Source organism: Juglans regia, chromosome 7 (assembly GCF_001411555.2).
Source record: "Juglans regia cultivar Chandler chromosome 7, Walnut 2.0, whole genome shotgun sequence".
NCBI lineage: Eukaryota > Viridiplantae > Streptophyta > Magnoliopsida > Fagales > Juglandaceae > Juglans > Juglans regia.
In genome coordinates, this window is record NC_049907.1 from 21822565 (window position 1) to 21843157 (window position 20593).

The following is a 20593-nucleotide window of genomic DNA, read 5'->3' on the forward strand; positions in this document are numbered from 1 at the left end:
TTAAAAATTTTTCTTTCTCATTATTATAATTATTTTAAATTTTTATATAAAATAAAATAAAAAATTTAACTTTTTTAAATTTTAAAATAAAAAAATATTAAAAAAAATATTTCAACAATATTTTATTTAATTTTTTAAATTTTAACCTCCACTTTTCTAATCTTATTTGTAAAACAAACGAGATTTCTGTATCCTGATTCCATTTAATTTTCTGTATCCTGATTCCGATTATTTTTTAAATCAAAACCTGCGGAAAGAAAATGGCAGTCCTTTTTTCCCTCCTCTCCCTCTGTCAGCTTCAACACTTGCAACCCCAACACTGCCGGCGACATTTTCATGCTCTCAGTGCATTCATCAGCGGCTCCTCCAGTTAAATTAGAAGATTATCAGTAAGAAGAAATATGAGCACCGTCGATAAAATGCTAATCAAAGGCATCCGGAGCTTCGATCCGGAGAACAAGAACGTCATCACCTTCTTCAAGCCCTTAACCCTAATCGTCGGCCCCAACGGAGCTGGAAAAACCGTAATTTCCTTCTCAATCCTACCTCCTTATATATCTATGTATACGGATATGTATGTTAAGTGTTTTGGGTTTGATTCTGCAGACCATTATAGAGTGCTTGAAGCTTTCGTGCACCGGAGAGTTGCCTCCCAATGCAAGGTCCGGCCACAGTTTCATTCATGACCCCAAGGTCTCTCCATTTCTCAGTCGTCTTGATGTTATTTCATTTTTTGTTTGGTTCCCGGGAATACGGGGCAAAATAAAAATATGAAGTCTATGCTTGTTTTAATATTTCGTAAAAATAGAGTTCAGCAACTGTATCAGCTTCAGTTGAATGGATGCTTTAATGTTTTTGTTTCTGGGTTTTCTGAAAACAATTTTCTTTTTCTTTTGCTACGTTTTCTCAGTAACCAAAAGGTGATTATTTTCATTTTTTTTAATGTCTTTAAAGACGTTCTATAAATTTTCCAAAGTTTTCTTTTCTGGGTGCGGTTGTAGGTTGCAGGGGAAACAGAGACAAAAGGGCAAATTAAGCTTCGTTTCAAGACAGCAGCGGGGAAGGATGTGGTGTGCATAAGGTCGTTTCAGCTGACACAGAAGGCATCGAAGATGGAATATAAGGCAATTGAGAGCGTGCTTCAAACAATTAACCCTCACACTGGAGAGGCAAGATTTTTCTTCTGCTCATAGCTGTTCTCATTATCCATGATAGATCGAGTACTTGGAACTGATTGATTTGTTCATCAAATTGCTATACGCAATTGCACTTTTAATTAAGCTTTGTAGTCCTGAAAGTTGAGCTAGCTCTTTCTTTTTTCTTTTTTTCCAAAATTTTTTCATTGCCACCTTAGTATATATGTTTTAATAGGTTAGAACGATATCCATATTTATTTACTTTACTTATAAAATACAACGGTATCTGTATTTTATTCAATATTTTCACTTGTGTAAATCTAACATCAACCTGCATTTTTCCTCTTTATTCCTAACTGCAGAAAGTTTGCCTTAGCTATAGATGTGCTGATATGGATAGAGAGATCCCGGCTTTAATGGGTGTTTCAAAGGCTGTTCTGGAAAACGTGATATTTGTACACCAAGATGAAGCTAATTGGCCATTGCAAGATCCTTCCACATTAAAAAAGAAGTTTGACGATATCTTCTCTGCTACCCGGTATTGTCTATCTACTGTTTGCCTCTATAAAGATATTGTGGTATACTTGTGTATTCATACATTATTTTTTATCATCTTTACACCATCAATTTTCTTTATGAGAACAAACTCTTTTAACAATGTGATATTTTTTTCAATCATGCTATGTAAAGTCAGTTGTTTTAATTTTATGTATGGGAGGCCTAAAAGGAAAAAAAATAGGGCTCTTAGATGGTGACATCCCCCTCTCTCCTGTTATTGAATGTTAGTAGATGCTCAACTTTTTTAACTCTTTTGCTGCATACCAGTTCAGTAAACCATTTAAACATTTTTCAAATAAAAAGTGAGGGAACTTTGCATGCTAGACATTCCTTCATGGAGGCTTTCTCTCATCCCACCTCTAAGAGCTTGATGGTAAGATTCTACCCCAAAATTCTTACTCATCAAACTCCAGCAGACTCTGTTATCGTGCTCACTATTGATGTTAATGGAATATTCCTTAAGTTGCTTCACTGACTAAATTGCATGTACACTTGAACGAATTTTGACATAAAATAGGGGTGTAAGCTGAACAAGGCTATTTGATTCGGCTCAATTAAACTTGACTTGTACCTGTTTTGTTTATTAAATAAGCCATTCATGAACATGAAATCATGATTGACTCTTTATCAATACAACTCATATAAAACTTGACTTGGGGGTAGTGTTCGTGAATAAGCTTGTTTCTTTATTTTGAGGTTGCTAGTGCCCTACTGGATGATTTCTTCAGCAGATTGGGGGGTAGCGTGGGTTATGTTAGGGAGGGTTATTGATCTTCTTGCTAGCTGGAGAAGTCTTTATGGTGTTCTGCAGATTGCAGAAATTGGGAGGATGACCCCTACATGCCTTTTGTGGTGTATTTGGAGGGAAAGAAATGATGGGAGTTTTGAAGATATGAATGTTCGATACAAGAACTTCAAGTCTCTTTTTTTAACACGCTATTTCTTTGGACAATAGCTATAGATTTCAATGGGCTTAATGTCCACGATTTCCTTGTATCTATTTCTTCTCTGCCCTAACTAGGTGTCTACTCTTGTATACGTCACGTACACTTGGGCTTCGCTTGGACTTTCTATTAATAAAAATTTTATTTGTAAAAAAATATTCTTGAAGAAGCTTATATAGAGATCGACTTGACTTGTAAGGTTGCCTTATGTTATATAAATATAAGAATTAGATGTTTACAATATACTTGTAAAAGTAACAATATTTATTAAAGATAAACACATATATAGACACACACACATGTCGTTTGTGTATTAGTTATAAATATAAGCATAAATGTAAATTCTAGACTAAACTACCTAGTAATAATAGTGGTTGTTTTTAATTATGCAGTTGTTAGTTATGCTGTTGAAAGTTGTTATTGACTCCAAGAATAGGGGTGCCTAGGAAAAGGCCAAGTCAATTGGAGATTCTTGCTTTATATGCTCGAGAGATGTGGTTTTGGTGTGAAATAGTGTTCATTGATCAAATATTGTCTCTCTACTGCATGCTTTTCTATTTTGGTGGATGGCACACCGATGGGCTTTTTTAAAAGCTCTCAAGGCTTGAGACAAGGTGTCCCTTTATCCCCATTATTATTTGTTTTTGTAATGGAAACTTTTAGCAAGATGATCTTAGGTGTCGTGGGGGGTGGATTTTTATCCGTGTTCTCAATGGGGGAAGTAGTATTGGTCCTCTCAATATATCTCACCTTTTATTTGCCGATGACACTCATCTTTTGTGCGGCGCGCCATGGTCATATTCAAGCTTTTAGGGCTCCCCTTCTTTATTTTGAAGTTGTTTCTAGATTGAAGGTGAACCTGGACAAGTCAGAAGTAGTTTCAGTGGGTTATGTTCCTAATGTGGAGAGTATTCTTGAGATGCAAGATATCTTCATTGGGTGCTCCTTTCAAATTGAAATCCATTTGGTATGATGCGTTGGAAAAAATGGAGTGGAAATTGATTTGTTGAAAGAGAATGCATTTATCCAAAGGTGGTAGGGTTACACTTATTGAAAGTACTTTATCCAACTTGCTGACCTATTTCTTATATCTATTTACGCTTTCCACTAAGGTGGCCCATCACGTGGATAAACTTCAGAGGGGTTTTGTATGGGGGTTGGATGATGAGTCTAGATTTCATTTAGTAAAAAGGCCATAGTATGTTACCTTATTTAAGAAGGTGGTTTGGGTCAGTGTTTTAAATTTCGTACCGTACCGGCCGGTATGGCCGAAATTTTTCGTTTCGGCCGTCCGGCCGGTACAGGTACTATATCTGTCCGTACCGGCTAAAATACCGGCCGGTACCAGCCATACCGGACTAAATTTCGGCCTGTACCGGCCTATATTTCGGCCGGTACCGGCCGATATTTCGGCCTGTGTGTTTTTTTTTTTTTTTTCGTTTTTTCAAACTACAAACTTATTTTTTAACCCATAATTCAGACTAGACTATTTATAATTTTTATATATATGTATTTATATATAATTTATTTATATATAGACTATTATTTTAGAATATAATTTATATATATATTTATATATATAATTTATTTATATATCGATTATCCCGAAACGTTATCCCGAAACGCTATTCCGAAACGGTATCGGTATCGAAATATTTCGTTCCAGTACCATGACCGGTACGACGTCCGGTACGGTATTCAAAACATTGGTCTGGGTACCCGAAATTTGTAGACTTTTAACAGGGCTTTATTGGGTAAATGACTATGGAGATACCAACAAGAACAATGGGGCTTTGTGGAAGACCGTCATAGAATCAAGGTATGGTGAAGCATGGGGACAATAGTGTTCTGTAACGCTCCAATGGAATGCCCAAGTCACATGGTCTATACTCCAAAAAGACTAATTAATACAATTGAAGCCCCATTGGAACATTATAAAGGGCAAGAACTTCTTCTTTCCAAGCAATGTGGGATCTCATACACTACCTACCCTTATTACTTATAAGAATGGGGTATCAAAATCTCCCCTCCTTATATTCTCGATATCCTTGTCGGGTTAGTATGTTGTAGGTGGCCCGGCTCAAGTCCCACATTTCTGGTTGAGATAGACTTTGATACCATTTGTAATGCTTTAATGGAAGGCCCAACTCACATTACCTGTACTCCAAAAGAACTAATTGATACAATTAGAGCCTCATTAGAATATTATAAAGAGCAAAAATTTCTCCTTCCTAAGCAATGTGGGACCTCATATACTACCTAACCTCACTTATCACAATGACGAATGACATGTTCAAACGAGTGGGGCTTTGAAAGCCCGTAAGAAGAGGTTGCAATACATTTTTTAGATATACCCGCGTTGAGGTGGGTGGTATATACAAAATTAGATTTTGGCATGATGCATCTCTTGAGTCCATTTCTCTATCACGTTTAGACTCATTATCCACCATCCACCATAGTTGCAATAATTTTATTAAGGGCTTCCATTAAAAAGACAGAGCAATGGAGATAACAGATCACCTGATATGAACCCATTCGTCCTTCTAACGTGTGACACTATACAAATCCGGGTAAGATATCTTCAAATGTACTTCACATCACACATCTCGTCAAAAGCTGACCTTAGAACCATCACAGCCCACAAGTCAACAAATTTTGGAAAAGTATCCCACTCCTCCCTATATATTTCCATACTTCTACACTAAATGGTAAGAGTCTCAGTCTTGGTGGTATGCTTCCTCTAGGTCGAAAGGTTTGAATCCTTGGGTATAAACAGTTTCTAGGTGCCAACGAACTGAGAGAACTTCCCCTTGAATTATCCGAGGTGCACTTGCGGGAAACTCCTTGTCGAGGACTTGTGCACCCTCGGGATTAGTCGAGACTTTGTTCCGGACACTTGGTGCCAATAAAAAGAAAGGCCATATTACGTCCTTAGAACACCAACCTCCCCTCAAACTACTGTTCTTAGTATCTATCAACAATCTCCACAAAGCCTCAATTTCTGTTAAGATAAAGAAGTATTTCAAATAGATTGTTTGCATGATTGTGAATCCGAGCAAAATGCTATGAACTCAAAGTTTGTTGGCATAACCTTATGGTTACTATATTCAATCTTTCATTGCAAATTTTCTTTCTATAAAATGCATGCTTCAGTTGATTTTGTTAAATATGTTGATGCTAGTGACTTAGAAAGTAAGTGGTAATTATACCTGACTATGTATTTCTAAGCAGATATACAAAGGCATTGGAGGTTATAAAAAAACTTCACAAGGATCAAGCTCATGAAATAAAGACCTACAAGTTAAAATTGGAGAATCTTCAAACTTTGAAAGATGCTGCATATAAGGTTTTTTTCTTTGTCCCTCTTGTACCAAAATAATCATATACCAAAGAAGTGCATATATGTATTTGCAAGTTTTCTTTCTTTTGGTTTGTGTTTTGCTTCACTCTAGGCTTGTAATGAAATTATAAGATTGTAGCTGGATGGAAGGCTAGTGATAATAAATGTTTTAGTACCTATAGTTACGCAAGTGGTTGGCCAAGCATACTAAAAGATTGAGATTGTACCCACTTATATTAGTTTTTTTAGTTTTATTTTTCTTTCTTTTCTTTTATTTATTTTTTTTTTTTGGGGGGGGGGGGGGGGGTGGGGGTGGGTTTGAGGTTTGTAGAAGTGTTTTGAGATGCTGATTTAGTTTAATTTTGTCTTTGCTTTAACTGTTGTGAAACGTGATTGGTTTTTCAGTTGTACCATTTACACGAGAAATTTGATGTTTGATATCCAATGTTCCTATGCTGTAATCAAGTGGTTTTTGTGATGAGTTATGCCCTTACAGCTTCGGGAAAGCATTGCTCAAGATCAAGAGAGAACAGAATCTCTGAAAACTCAAATGCAGGAATTGGAGGGTAGCATCCAAAATGTGGATGCTAAAATTCATCATACTGAAGCAACACTGAAAGATTTGCGGAAACTACAGGACCAGATATCAACCAAGACTGCCGAAAGAAGTACTTTGTTTAAGGAGCAGCAGAAACAATATGCTGCTCTTGCTGAGGAGAATGAAGGTCTCTTAATGCTTAGCAAAAAAGCAGGATAATCTGTCCCATTTCTTGAAGTTTATTTTTTCTGGTGTTCTCATACTTTCCCCCTTCAAGCTGATTGTTTTTATCATGCTGTACTTTTATTTCTTCGGCGACATATCTTGGGATTTTATATGGTTCTTTTGTTTCTTCCTTTGTTTTTGTCAGACACTGATGAAGAGTTGAAGGAATGGAAAAATAAGTTTGAAGAAAGGATTGCACTTTTGGAATCTAAAATAAGCAAGTTGGAGAGGGAAATGAATGACACAGAGACTAAAAGTTCTTTTCTTAAGCAGACAATTAATGAATATATCTGGGAGATTAGCAAGCTTCAAACTGAAGCTGAAGTAATTGAAACGATTTACATTTTATCCTATAGCTGTACAATTCATGTGGGGTTTATTTCTGATCACCTTTTTTACTTTTACTTCAGGCTCATATGTCTTTGAAGAATGAACGGGATTCCACCATTCAAAAACTTTTTGCAAGGCATAATCTAGGGTCTCTTCCAAATACACCTTTCAGCAATGAAGGTGCTTTGGGCCTCATAAATAGAATAAAATCTAGGTTGACAAATCTTGAGAAGGATCTGGAGGATAAAAAGGTGACTTTTTTTCTGCTAAGTGTATATTTTCATGTAGAAACCCTTATAGGCTCACAGCATTCTTCTTTTAAGGTTATGTTTGGATAGTGGAGTGATCAGATCACTCCACTATTCATTATTTTATTATTACTTTTTACCTAATTTTCACTACTATTCACTATTTTTTCATTAATTTTTCACTACTATTCACATTTCATCTGAGATCACCTCACTACCCTAACGTACCCTAAATCAGACTATCTGAGATACATGATTTTAATTCAGCACAAATGAATTTATCTATCTCAAAATTCAAGATATAAGAGCTTTAATGCTTTATATAAACGTTCTGAAGAGAATTGACTGAAAGGATGTTATTTCAGAAATCAAATGAAAATGAACTTAAGACAGCATGGGACCATTACATGGATGCAAATGACCGTTGGAAAAATATGGATGCTCAAAAACAGGCGAAATTGGAGATCAAGGTTTGTGCCCAAAAACTTCATGTTACATAACTTTGAAACTGCCAATTCCTTCATGTTTCATGTTTCAATGTAACTCATGCAGAGCGGCATTTTGAAACGCATTGAAGAGAAGGAAAATGAGCGGGATTCATTTGAGCTCCGTATTTCTAATGTCAATCTTTCTCACATTGATGAAAAAGAGAAGAACTTGGTGAGATGTGCACGCTAGTCTTGCTTGGAATTCATATACTTGGTCCTAGTTAAAACATTATGCTATTCTCAAGTAATTCTTTTGTTATCATGCAGCACATTGAGGTTGAGAGAAAAACAAATCAGCTTGCTGAAAAAGATTTTGAATCAAATATACGTCAAAAGCAGAGTGAGCTATATAGCATAGAGCAAAAGATAAAGGCTATTAATAGAGAGAAAGACATCATGGCTGCTGATTCCGAGGACAGAGTGAAACTGTCTCTTAAGAAGGCAGAGTTGGATAATCACAAGAAGAAACACAAAAAGATGTTAGTCAGATTTTTTTTTAATAAGTGATGTTAATAAGATCTCTTTTTCTGCTTCTGTGGTTTAATGTTTTGTCATCCTGTATTCTTGTATTCTGAAGCTAGTGGTGTTTTCTTCACAGAATTGATGAGTACAAGGACAGAATTAGAGGAGTCTTGAAAGGGCGGCTTCCACCTGAAAAGGATTTGAAAAAGGAAATAACTCAAGCCCTAAGGTTTGTGTATCTATTTTTTTCATTGTTGACATTTTCATATGATGGTATCTCCGCGATCTGTCCTTTGTTGATGTACCTCTGGCCTTGTAAATCTATTACTAAGATCAGTATAGGATAAGGTTCGATCGTGCAACTTAGCTCATACGCTGCCCTTAAATGTTATTTGACAATCTATTTGGTAGATCCTTGAATTTGAGTACGCAGAATAATGCCAACTTGGTATTTTCTGTATATTTTCTTTTTTTCCTCCCCCTGCCCCACTCCTTATTCCTGCAAATTGCATTTATACAGAGAGTAAGCGTGTGGTATTTTAATTTAGGTTTGATATGAAGGCAAATAACTTTAATGATTGAGAGTCTAGTCCGTCAGTATCATTTCTTAATTTTTCCTCTGTCACACTTTTTTATCCTCCCTATCTTACTGGAATGCCTGGTACTCACAGGTCTTTTCTAAGGCAATGCAATGCCAATAATTATTCGAACTTGCTGTTGTTCCAATCAGTTAACTCTCCAGTCTTGTCACAGATGTGTTTGGAATATGAAATTTTGAAAGATCTTTTTAACAACAATTCAGGAGCCACCTTTTGGATATATTTGGATTTACTTAAAGATATAGAGGAGAAGAATATGGCCACGAATTTCTATCTTTGCTTTGTTGGTGTTATTGATCTCACTTTTGTTTTGTGGTTTGTTGTTTACCTTAGGATTTATACTTGAGAAAAATGTCTGAGATTCACTTAGGTATTTGATAATTTGTTTCCTATGTCCCACACTGTTAAACCACGTTAAAGCTTGAATCAAGTTGGAAGTGGGAAAATAACATGAATAACCGAAGTTCCATTCATGGACCAAACTTTTGTAGCTCTTAGTATATGTTTACAGGACTGGTCTGATTTTAATATTGTTCTCTCATACAACCCTTTGGACTTTGGCCTCTTTGATGTGGGCTTGGAACTGGCAAGGTGAAATTTCAAAGCATGGATTTGTAGTGGATTATTTTATGTCTGTATGCATGCATGCACACAAAGCTGTAAGCTTCCTAACATCCCACGGCATAAAGGTTTTGCGCTTGCATTCTCATTTCTCAAAGAATCTCCTTACTTTTTTCTAATTTTTACTACGATTTTCAAAGCCTAACCCATAGTACTTAAAAAAAAAAAAAAAAAAAAAAGCATGCCCCATAGTTGATCTAGAATTTCTTTGAAATATTTTCTGAAAAAAAAAATTGAATGTGTATGATTTTAGGGCTACTCTATAGACAACCTCTGACTCATAATTAAAGTAATATAGATATTTTTATATGTTTGGGGGTACTAACTAACAGCTGGGTCCTCTCCGAATGCAAGAGATAGTTTCCCATCATATGGCTCACCGACTTCACTTGCCTCTTATTATCATGATAATTGGTTATTATCTCTTTGCCTTTTTCTTAGTTATCTTGGTCTCTTAGATTTGGTTGGTTCTGTAACCAAATGCTTCTTAATTTAGGCATATACTAGCGCTCCATGCATGTTTTGTTGTTTTGCAGCATGTTATGTGTTAAGACTTTTTTGGCTTAATTTTCTGGCTTGAGTGAATGTCTTTTTTTTTTCCCCCCTTAAATCTCAATATGTTCTTTTTTCATGTTCTTTTTGGGGTTTGTCCAAATTGTTGCATTCTGTTCAAATTTAAGGCTTATAATTGATTCTGAGAGCTGGATGATATACAGAGCATTGTCACTTTGCGCTCTCTCTCTCTCTCACACACACATGCGCGCGCGCGCACACACACACACTTGTGACTGTGTTCTTGGGTTTCTTTGTGGGCCTTGTATTGGTGGGTTTGGTTAGCTTAGTGAAGTTTGAGGAGCTATTTCAGCCAAGCTGGGTTTTGTCCATTTTATCTATGATTGAGACCTTCTTAAGCTCAAATTTGACAATTATTCTGATGCTGGGGTTTTCATCGAAGTGCAAGCATATGCTTGGGGAAGTGAGGATTCAAATTAAGCTTGTGGAGGGGTGAATCTTCTGGAACTGTAAGTGCTTTTCTACATGTCATTGGACAGTCCAAATCACAGTGAGTTTGATTTTGAGTTCCTAGGCATCACCACCGTGAATTGTACTCTATCCATGCCAATGTATATGTAAATTGTGTGGATAACTGAGAGCAAAAGCTGAAACTCTGTTTCTATCACTCCAAGGAGCTCCACTCATATTCCATCTTCTGGAACCATTGCCAAGTTATGTTTCTGGTGGATGTGGGCTAGAGTGCATACATGAAAAACAAGGGTATGCCATTAATTGGGTCAAGACGGACTGGACCCATGCACCCTTCATTGTCACCTACAAGGACTTCGAAACCGGTGTTGGTGGCTGCAGTAGATAATGTGTCGATAAGTGTATCATTTGGGTGGAGAGAAGGTATTGGTGAGACGAGCCCACATTGTCCAACCTTAATGTGCATCATAGCCACCAGCTCCTATGAGTTTGGGCCAATCACATGGTCTATGACTATTGTACTGACATGGCCAGGTTTCCTGTTGTGCCTACATAATGTGTGCACCACTGCCACTAGTGGTAGCACAAAAAGGAGTTGGGCCCTGGGGAAACTTTGCAAGTACAGTAAGGACGTTGGGAGGTCAAATCAAAGTCATAAACATGTGATGAGTGTGGGACATTGTGAAAAGGGCAGGGGGAGGTTGGGGGATCAAATCAAAAGTCATACAACATGTGATTCATGTTTGGTCCAGATTTGCAGTCATTTAGTTTTTTAGCTTGTATGGTAGCATGATGATAGTTTTAAATCTAAATTTTATTTTAAAAACTCTATTTGCTGGATTTAAAATTTAAACTAACACAAAAAAGAATTATCCATTTATGCGTTGTACTGTGGTCTAATCTTATATGCAGATCTATTTGATATGTAGGTTGGGTGTGGGAATCTGTTAGTGGGAGCTGTCACTTTTTATCTAAGACATTAATATACTTTTTGACTAATTATTGTTTATCCTTTCACTTATATATATAAAAAAAAAAAAAAAAACTCTTGTTTATCCATTCTCACTTTTTTAATCCTTTTGGGATTGATAGAAATCAAATTAACTTGCTATACTCCAATGGGTTTCTTCGGAAGTTCAAGGGGTTTGAGGGAAGGTAATCCCCTATCTCCACTACTTTTTGTTGTCATATTGGAAGCCTTTAGTAAAATGATCGCAGGTCTTGTGGAAGGTGGATTTCTATCGGGCTTCGTAGTTGGGGATGCAAGAATCAGCGCCCTTGAGATGACTCACCTCTTATTTGCGGATGATACTCGTCTTCTGTGGTGCTAGTCATAATCACATTCAAGCTTTTCGGGCTCTCTTACTTTGCTTTGAAGCATCATCGAGTGTGAAAGTGAATCTCACCAAGTCAGAATTAGTTCCAGTTAGAAATGTTCCAAGCATTGTGAGCTTGGCCAATACTCTGAGGTGTGAAATCTCCACCTTACCAATGAAGTACCTCAGTCTTCCCTTGGGTGCTTCCTTTACGTTTTAGTCTATCTGGGATGGGGTGGTTGAAAAAATGGAGCGTAAACTGGCAAGTTAGAAAAAGATCAATGTGGCTCATTAGTTAGAGAAATTGCAACGTGATTTCTGTTGGGGGGAATGGATGAAGAATTCAAGTTCCATTTGGTGAGCTGGGCTACGGTTTGTACCCTACTACGTGAAGGTGGGTCGGGAATTCGGAACTTGTTGGTTTTAAACAAGGCTTTATTGGAAAAATGGTTGTGGAGATACCAAGAAGAAGGGTGCTTTGTGGAGGGTTATCATAGATCTAAAATATGGTGGATTGTGGGGGGGATGGTGCTCGAATGCGGTGAGCAGATCACATGGGGTGGGGGCTTTAGAAACACATAAGAAGAGGTTGGACAAATTTCCCATGATACACACGCTATGCTGTTGGGGATGGTTCCAGAATTAAATTCTAGGATGACCTATGTTGTGGAGACCGAATCCTTAAGGAAGCCTATCCAACAATATACAACATAACACGAAGACAAGAGACTTCAGTGGCAGAGCTCATGGATCTATCTAGTGGCTCTCCTTAATGGAATATCATTTTCTCAGTGGTCCCTGTCCAAGAAGGGGAGATTTATTGTACGGTCGTACTATAAGTCCCTAATGACTCACTCTATAAATAGTAAATACATTCCCATGGAAGAACATATGGAAGGCTAAGGCCCCTTTAAAAGTTTCTTTTTTTGTATGGACAACTTCATTAGGGAATATTCTCACCTTGGATAACCTAAGAAAATGCCGAATCATTTTGTTGGATTGGTTTTAGATGTGTAAGAAAAGTGGGGAGTCAATGGATCATCCATTATTGCATTGTGAAGTAGCCATGAACTTGTGGAATGATATCTTTTCTAAAGTGGGGCTCCATTGGCTGATGCCACAAAGAATAGTTGACTTTATGGCCAGCTGGCAAGGCATCCGGGGTAATTCTCAAATTGCAACTGTGGAAGATAATACCGATCTGTTTATGGTGGTGCATATGGATGGAGCGGAACGGTCAGAGTTTTGAGGATTGTGAACGGACAATGAACAATGAATGTACATGACTTTCTTGTATCTTTAGACACTCATGCATAGGTGTTGCTCATGTATATGTCCCGTGTACTTGACTTTGCCTTTTTAATAAAATCCTTATTTACTAATAAAAAAAATTACCTTGCTGTATAGAAACTGAAGTGAAAAATGTCTGTTGTGAAGTCTTAAAAAAACTACATGAAATAATAGCATAAAAAGAAAGTGTATCAGCCTGATCTCTGTAATATTATCTGAGAAATAATATTTACTTGATGAAAGAACTAGAAACAGACTTAGATAAAAGACTTTATTCTAAGTTGGCCCTCCATTCACATCACATGCTTTTTAATCCAAAGACTTGACCAAGGTATGTGGTCCTTGTAACTGAGGATGTATCATTCTTCTTTCCCTTTTTATTTTTTACCCCCCTTTCTTTTAAAGAATCCAATTTTCTTGCTATGTTTTGGTGATTGGAGGGTGCAAGTTCTTGTGCATTTTTAAGTCATGCTTGAGCATGTATTTTATATAATATATGTTTGCTTGTAGAGTTTCTTTTTTGGACCATAGCGATAAGGATGCAACAAAATGATGTCCTCCCAGGAATTAACTCCAAGCTGATCCCTCAGTTGTTTCTGGGTTATGTGCAAGGATTAGATTTAAAGATGAGGCTTGCTTGCAACTATCATATGGTGACAGTTAACGTAGGGATTTCGGACCCTGGCTTGAGCCTGTCTGATAGACCCCTGCATTAACCTGCTGAGGTCTTGTTTGAAAGGGAGTCCGAAAAATTAAGTCAGGGCATTGAGCTTTTCTAACCCCCCCCCCCCCCCCCCCCCCTTCTTCTCAAGTAAAATATACATTTTCTAAGTTCCTCGACATTGCATTCATGTTCCCCCCGTATGTTTCTGGTTTGATTATTTATTGTTCAATTTTAAGTGACATGTTTTGTTTTTATGTGAGGGAGGGTTCTCTGCTCATTGATCCAAGCTCAGAGGTTCTTGGAAAACTTTATGGGTGTTTATTACTCTTGTTTTGGTTCATGTTTTTTGGATATGTATTAGTGCTTCTCTTCAAATTGACACTATTCCCGGTGCAGGGCTGTTGGAATTGAGTTCGATGACTTGAATACAAAATCCCGTGAAGCTGAGAAGGAGGTGAATATGTTGCAGATTAAAATACAAGAAGTCAATAATAGTCTTTCCAAACATCACAAGGATATGGAGTGTAAGTCTTACTCACAGATTCAGAAAAGTTCTATGTTTCAGTGAATTTTTTAGGATTTTACAAGTCTTGATGTGGTGGTCTTGTTCTGCTAAAGAATTCGGTTGGACACTGCACTTATCTGGTAACAGTCCAACATAAAATTTATCATCCGTAGATGTAAATAGCTAGATAAATTAAATTGAATTTCTCTTTTATACATCCCGGCTGCCTAATTGGTTAAAAAAACTTGGTGGGACCATCGTTTATCTACTACACATGATGTATGTGAATGTTAGCTTCATCCCTGTTTCAGAGGGCTTTGATACTGATACATGTCAGAGATGGCGTATTTTGGGATACATGCAAGTAAATGGCAGTTTAGGTGACGGTGGTTAGGGGCTGACTTTCTTGGTGTCTTCTTGGATAGTTATAGCGGCCCATAGTTGCGAGATATAACATCTAAGAATTTCAAAATATACTGAATTATCAAGTGTGGCCTAATTTGTCATATTAAGTGCAGCAACAAGGAAGACTTTTTCTGGCTTCCCCCCATTTTTTGTAATCTAGTTTGTCAGGTCAAAATCATTTGCTTCATAGTTTCATAATTTGATTTTCGTGCAGCAAGGAAGAGATTTATTGAATCAAAACTTCAGTCCTTAGACCGGCAATATCTTAGTATTGATGCTTATCTCAAAGTACTTGAGTCGGCTAAGGAAAAAAAGGATGTCCAGAAAAGGTGCCTGCTGCTTACTTCAATAATTATATTAATTGATGCATATCGAAATGATCCTACATCACTTTTGTTGTTATAAAGGTGCTAAAACTGTATTTGTGAAACTCCTGCAGCAAATACAACATTGCAGATGGTATGCGGCAAATGTTTGATCCTTTTGAAAGGGTTGCCCGTGCTCATCATGTTTGCCCTTGCTGTGAGCGCCCTTTCTCTGCGGAAGAGGAAGATGAATTTGTTAAAAAGGTTTGTTTATTTCATTATTGAATTTTTAAAAATGTTTGGTCTTCCACTCAGATCTCCATCAACTCAGGTCCCTTTAGCTCCTTGAGCTTCTTAAAGTTCTTGCTGAATTGGCTAATATTTCATTGGAACTACAGCAAAGAGTGAAGGCAGCAAGTTCTGCTGAGCACATGAAGGTGTTGGCTGTGGAGACCTCAAATGCTGACTCTTTTTTCCAGCAGTTGGACAAACTTCGTATGGTTTATGAAGAATATGTTAAAATTGGAGAGGAAACTATTCCTAATGCTGAGAAAGATTTGCATGGGCTGACTGAAGAGCTGGATCAAAAGTCTCAGGCATTTGATGATGTAATTACCAACTCTGGTAGATATTGCCTTTATAGTCTAACCAACTTTTGTGCGAAGCATGTGACATGTGCACTGTTCACTATAATTCAACCTCCAAACAAGAATTTCTATTTATACAACTGTATTTTCCTCAATGCATAATGCCTCAATATATAATTTGATAGCCTGTATTGTACAAAAATATCTATCTACTACCACAAGAAACTTGATGAGGACTTGGCATATTGTTTCTACTTATTGCTCAGTGTGTTCAGTGTGTTAACTTGCTTCACAGGCATGACTTAATGCTCATGATTTTCTTGTTTATCTTTCTCATTAATAAAGAGTTTTTATATACTCTTTTGTATATAAAGTCATTTTTATACTCCCTATGTACCTGGACAACACCTACTTCATTCTCATTAATAAAGTCATTTTTACCTATCGATTTTTTTTCTAAGGGGTTTTCACCTACTTTCCTCATTTGTAGATTGGTTTGTTTATTTATTTATTTATTTTTGGGGATCACAGGAATTGCCAGCAAAACATGAGAAATATTATTGGTACTTCTGCATGATTAGGGGAAAAGAAATAGAAAATCCTGGAAAAAAAATGAAAGTGAAAGACTTTAGGTCCTGACTGTCCTTAACTTATGGCTTAAGAATATATTGGCTAAGATAGTTTCGACAGAAGTATTTAATATTATTAGGAATTATTGGGAACACTAAGAAATTACCATGTTAGGAGAGAGAAATCGGATTCTTTGTGTTTTGAGAATGATTGCGATGATGGTGTCATGTTCAACACAACAAATAGGACTGGAGGAAGGACTAAGAGAGTGCGGGTTGAGGGGGTGGAAACTGACCTTTTTTTGCCTTTGATTGAACAGAAGATATGCCCCCTTGGGAGAGCAGAATGTTGAAAAGTATTCATGCTGCGGATACAAGAGTATTTCAGATGATGCTGTGATGGGTTGAGTTGACTATATCATTAGTAACCTCTTAGGGGATGCTTGGGTAATGAGATGAGATGAGATGATTTTTTGGATTTTGGAAAAAGAGAGAAAAAGTTAAATAAAAAATATTATGAAATTAAAATATTATTAGAATATTATTTTTTAATATTATTTTTGTTTTGGGATTTGAAAAAGTGGAATTGTTTTTTATTTTTTGTTTGAAAGTTTGAAAAAATTGTAATGATTAGTTTGAAAGTGTTTGTGTTTGAGTTATGTGTGGGAATGAGATGAGATGAGATGAGATGAGATGACATGGGATGGGATGGGATGAAAATAATTTCCAAACATCACCTTGATTTTTACTTTAATTCAACTTGATTTCGAAACAAATAAAAAAGCTCAACCAATAGTACTTTCACTTAAGAGCAGATGTTTGCTTATTATTTTTTTAAGCTATACTATCCGTTTTGCTTCAGGTTATGAAGATGACCATGATGATCATGTCATTTTCATTCTAAACATTTAGGATTGACTTTATTTGAGTTAGAGGCACTACAAAGACTAAAGGAAGTTGGTCGAAGCAGTGAAAAATGATGTGTTTTTCCGTGATCAAACAGAGGATACACCCCTTGATGGAGCAGAATGGTGTGAAAATATTTCTGCCACCAGCGCAAGAGTAATAGTGATGTGGCTCTGTTAAATTGACAGTGTTTGCTGATAAAAAAAAATGACAGTGTTGTAGCATTAAGTAGGTAATGTTCATTTTTCTAGAACTCAAGTCAATTTCACCAAAAAAGATACAGCGAGTACAACCATAACAGGAACTGATGGAATAGACTCTTTCACACGCTATCTGAGAACTAAAACAAAACAAAAATCTCTGTGTCTCCCCCTCTCACACACACACATCTGTCACTTTGCCAAAGAGGGTCTGAGTAGTGCCTAGTAAGAGAGTCTTATTTATTCTTTTTAAATTGTGTATGAAGATTGTTTAACTTGCTATATCTTAAAAAACACTCTTGAAACTGCTATGTGTATCGGCTATAACAAGGTCTGTTCATGTGGTGTAGGTGTTAGGTGTTTTGGCTCAAGTAAAGGCTGATAAGGACTCAATTGAGGTCTTGGTGCAACCCATTGACACTGCTGACAGGCTCTTCCAAGAAATTCAAACTTGGCTAAAGCAAGTTGATGATTTGGAGTATAAGCTTGATTTTCGAGGACAAGGTGTGAGAACCATGGAAGAAATTCAGTCAGAGCTGAATACGTTGCAAAGCACAAAGTACATCACTTCAACTTATCCACATTTTGTTTTGTTTTCAGCCAATTATGTGGCGTGGACTTGAGCTTTTTACATCGTTTATTCAGGGATGGTTTGCACAATGAGCTGGAGAAGTTAAGGGATGAGCAGAGGTACATGGAAAATGATTTATCCAACATCCAAATACGGTGGCACACTGTAAGGGAGGAGAAGGTCAACGCAGCTAATACATTGCGTGATGTTAAAAAGGCAGAGGAAGAGTTAGAACGTTTAACTGAGGAAAAAAGTCAAGTTGATCTCGATGATAAGGTTGTTTGTCCATCTAACTTCTGTGTTGGCATTACCTATCTCATATGTCAAGTTCTTTAACCTAGGCTTATTTCCTCTCCTTGTTTTTAACATTTGGTTGACTTTGTGGAGTTTTCATGAAAAGAAAGTCTTATTATTATGGTGTTGATGTGCATAATGCAATGTTCTTCTTAATTTCAGCATTTGGTGGAAGCCCTTGGCCCTCTATCAAAGGAGAAAGATAAATTACTGAGTGACCACAATGAATTGAAAGCTAAGCTTAATCGTGAATACGAGGAGCAGGCAGAACAAAAAAGAAATTACCAGCAGGAAGTGGAGAGTTTACTTAAAATTACTTCAAGAATTAAAGAGTAAGTTGAGCCTGAGATTTGATTTGTAAGGTTTCTAATACCATTGATCTTGACCATATTGTTCTACCAGGTATTATGATCTAAAGAAAGATGATAGATTGACAGAGGTGCAAGAAAAGCAGTCTCTATCAGAATCTCAGCTTCAAAGTTGTGACGTTAGGAAGCAGGAAATTTTAGCTGAACTAAACAAAAGTAAAGACTTGATGAGGAATCAGGATCAACTAAGACGAAATATTGAGGACAACTTGAATTACAGGAAAACAAAGGCTGAGGTAGATGAGCTTACTCGTGAAATTGAATCACTGGAAGAAAGAATACTAAAAATTGGTGGAGTTTCAACCATTGAAGCTGAGCTTAGAAAGCTCTCTCAGGAAAGAGAAAGACTTCTTTCAGAGGTATTTATAAATCCTACAGATTCCATTGTTCTATGTTTACCTTCCCATTTAAATAGTTGATGCCCATTTCAAACATGGAGACATGCTATATTTTTTTCCCTTTTTGGAAAGCAGTAAAAGACTTATTTGTATGGCTACGCTTTGCCATCGTCTTTTATCCTTATATGTGTTGCTTTTTCTTTATTCCCGTTAATACTAGAAATGCCTCTTTATACCAATCAAATTCAATAAAAGTTTGAAACGGAGATGAAAATCCAACTTGTTGATTTGGAGGCAGCAGTTGCTTTTTTTTATCTGTGAAAATAGACTTGCTTTCAGCTAGAGGTAACAGGGCTGTAAGGCCCAATAAGAGGGAGTCCAAAAATCCGTTAAATTCAGATAAAGGAAAACAAAAAGTCGGGTTCGGCCTAGTCTCTATAACCAGATCCAGGAGAGTGTAGAGGGTCAAAAGGAAAATAGGGTCATTCGAAGTGGGTTCTACGTTGGGTATCGGTGTAGCGACAACCAAAATGGAATGCCCTCCACCATGGGTCAGTGTTCTCCCCGAAGAGACGATGGTACCCTCACCGGAGCTTGAGTGTAATGCTGAGGCTTGAGGGAGATGTAGGGTCTACCAAAGTGGCACATATTGGATCGTAGGGGGGGTAAAGCATCTCCAGTTCTCACCGACAAAATGACGACACCCTCGTCGGAGAAGGATTTGTGGGTTTGCCGCCAACCCAGAACCTCCAATGGTGACCATGGCCTCACCACTCATGACAGAGAGAACCAATTTGTCGGTATCTCTTCAGGCATCTTGTGACAGTAACAAGGGTGCTATTGAGGAGGTGTGGCATTTGAATGCAGGGGATGGTGTGGAGGAAATTTTGGACTTGTTGTTGGTGCCTTGTGATGAGGAATGTTTAGAGCCTGGTGTACAGTTGGGAGCTGAGTTTGGGGAAGATGTTATCTTCTTGATATCTCTTCCTCCGTTAGCTAGTTCATCATTGGATTGAGTTTTGCAAAAGGTTAATGAAATACAACAGTGTGTGGGGATTACATGTGGAGGATTTGACGGCCAATTCACAGCACTACTCACTGCTGTTGAGGCGGGTCACTTACTTGAAACGAAATCAAGATTTAAGAAGAGCAGGGTGTTAAAGCGTCTTACTTTGGCAATCAACTACCACACTAAGGGAGGTAGTTCAAGTCGAGGAAGGACTAGAGGGAGGGCAGGGTTATGAAACCTTCATCCGTCCTTGTAGGAAGGGGTGTAGTATTAGTTTCGGGTGTAGTATGTAGAATGTAGCTTCTAAGGGAATTTCAGGTGGTGACTTAGTTTTGTGGAAACAAGGGGTTTGGGTAGTTACAATGATTTGCTTTGCTGTGGGGATGGACTTACTGGTCATTAGGGGTACTCTATTATGGGCTAGGTGTTCTCTCTTGTATACACCCAATGTACTTGGTTACGCCTATTAATATTAATAAATTTTTACTTATAAAAAAAAAGTTTGGAATGGAATAAATAATGAGCTAAGCTGCAAGGTGCTGGGGACAATTAGTTGTGCTGGAGACTGAGTATACACAGAGTTTTCAAAGATTTCTTTTTCATATGCATTTTTTTGGGCAGTAAGAAGGGAGGGCCAGGAGGAGGAAGTGCGACTGGTAGTAGTTAGGGGAGGTCCATGTCCTTCCTCCTTTGGGGATAGCTTTCACTGCTGGGGCTGCTACTTCCAGAAGTGTCCTTCGGCTGAGAATCACTGATGCTGTATGGTTATAAGTGGATAGAAAAGAAATACCCT

At 37.3% G+C, this 20593-nt stretch overlaps 1 protein-coding gene across 1 annotated transcript in view; it reads left to right on the forward strand.

The window, feature by feature from the left end:
- Nucleotides 1-255: 255 nt before the first annotated feature.
- The window catches only part of LOC109008437 (DNA repair protein RAD50), a 28675-nt gene continuing 8337 nt past the window's right edge, over nt 256-20593 (forward strand). Inside the window, exons 1-20 of the mRNA XM_018988519.2 lie at nt 256-524; nt 607-693; nt 1002-1169; nt 1499-1674; nt 5870-5984; nt 6475-6703; nt 6887-7065; nt 7152-7322; nt 7685-7789; nt 7872-7979; nt 8075-8286; nt 8406-8498; nt 14140-14267; nt 14868-14982; nt 15093-15222; nt 15357-15566; nt 17571-17779; nt 17866-18067; nt 18248-18417; nt 18488-18812. Of these exons, the coding sequence (XP_018844064.1) occupies nt 402-524; nt 607-693; nt 1002-1169; nt 1499-1674; nt 5870-5984; nt 6475-6703; nt 6887-7065; nt 7152-7322; nt 7685-7789; nt 7872-7979; nt 8075-8286; nt 8406-8498; nt 14140-14267; nt 14868-14982; nt 15093-15222; nt 15357-15566; nt 17571-17779; nt 17866-18067; nt 18248-18417; nt 18488-18812 (3255 nt within the window). The 5' untranslated portion in view covers nt 256-401. The remainder of the gene's footprint in view (nt 525-606; nt 694-1001; nt 1170-1498; nt 1675-5869; nt 5985-6474; nt 6704-6886; nt 7066-7151; nt 7323-7684; nt 7790-7871; nt 7980-8074; nt 8287-8405; nt 8499-14139; nt 14268-14867; nt 14983-15092; nt 15223-15356; nt 15567-17570; nt 17780-17865; nt 18068-18247; nt 18418-18487; nt 18813-20593) is intronic.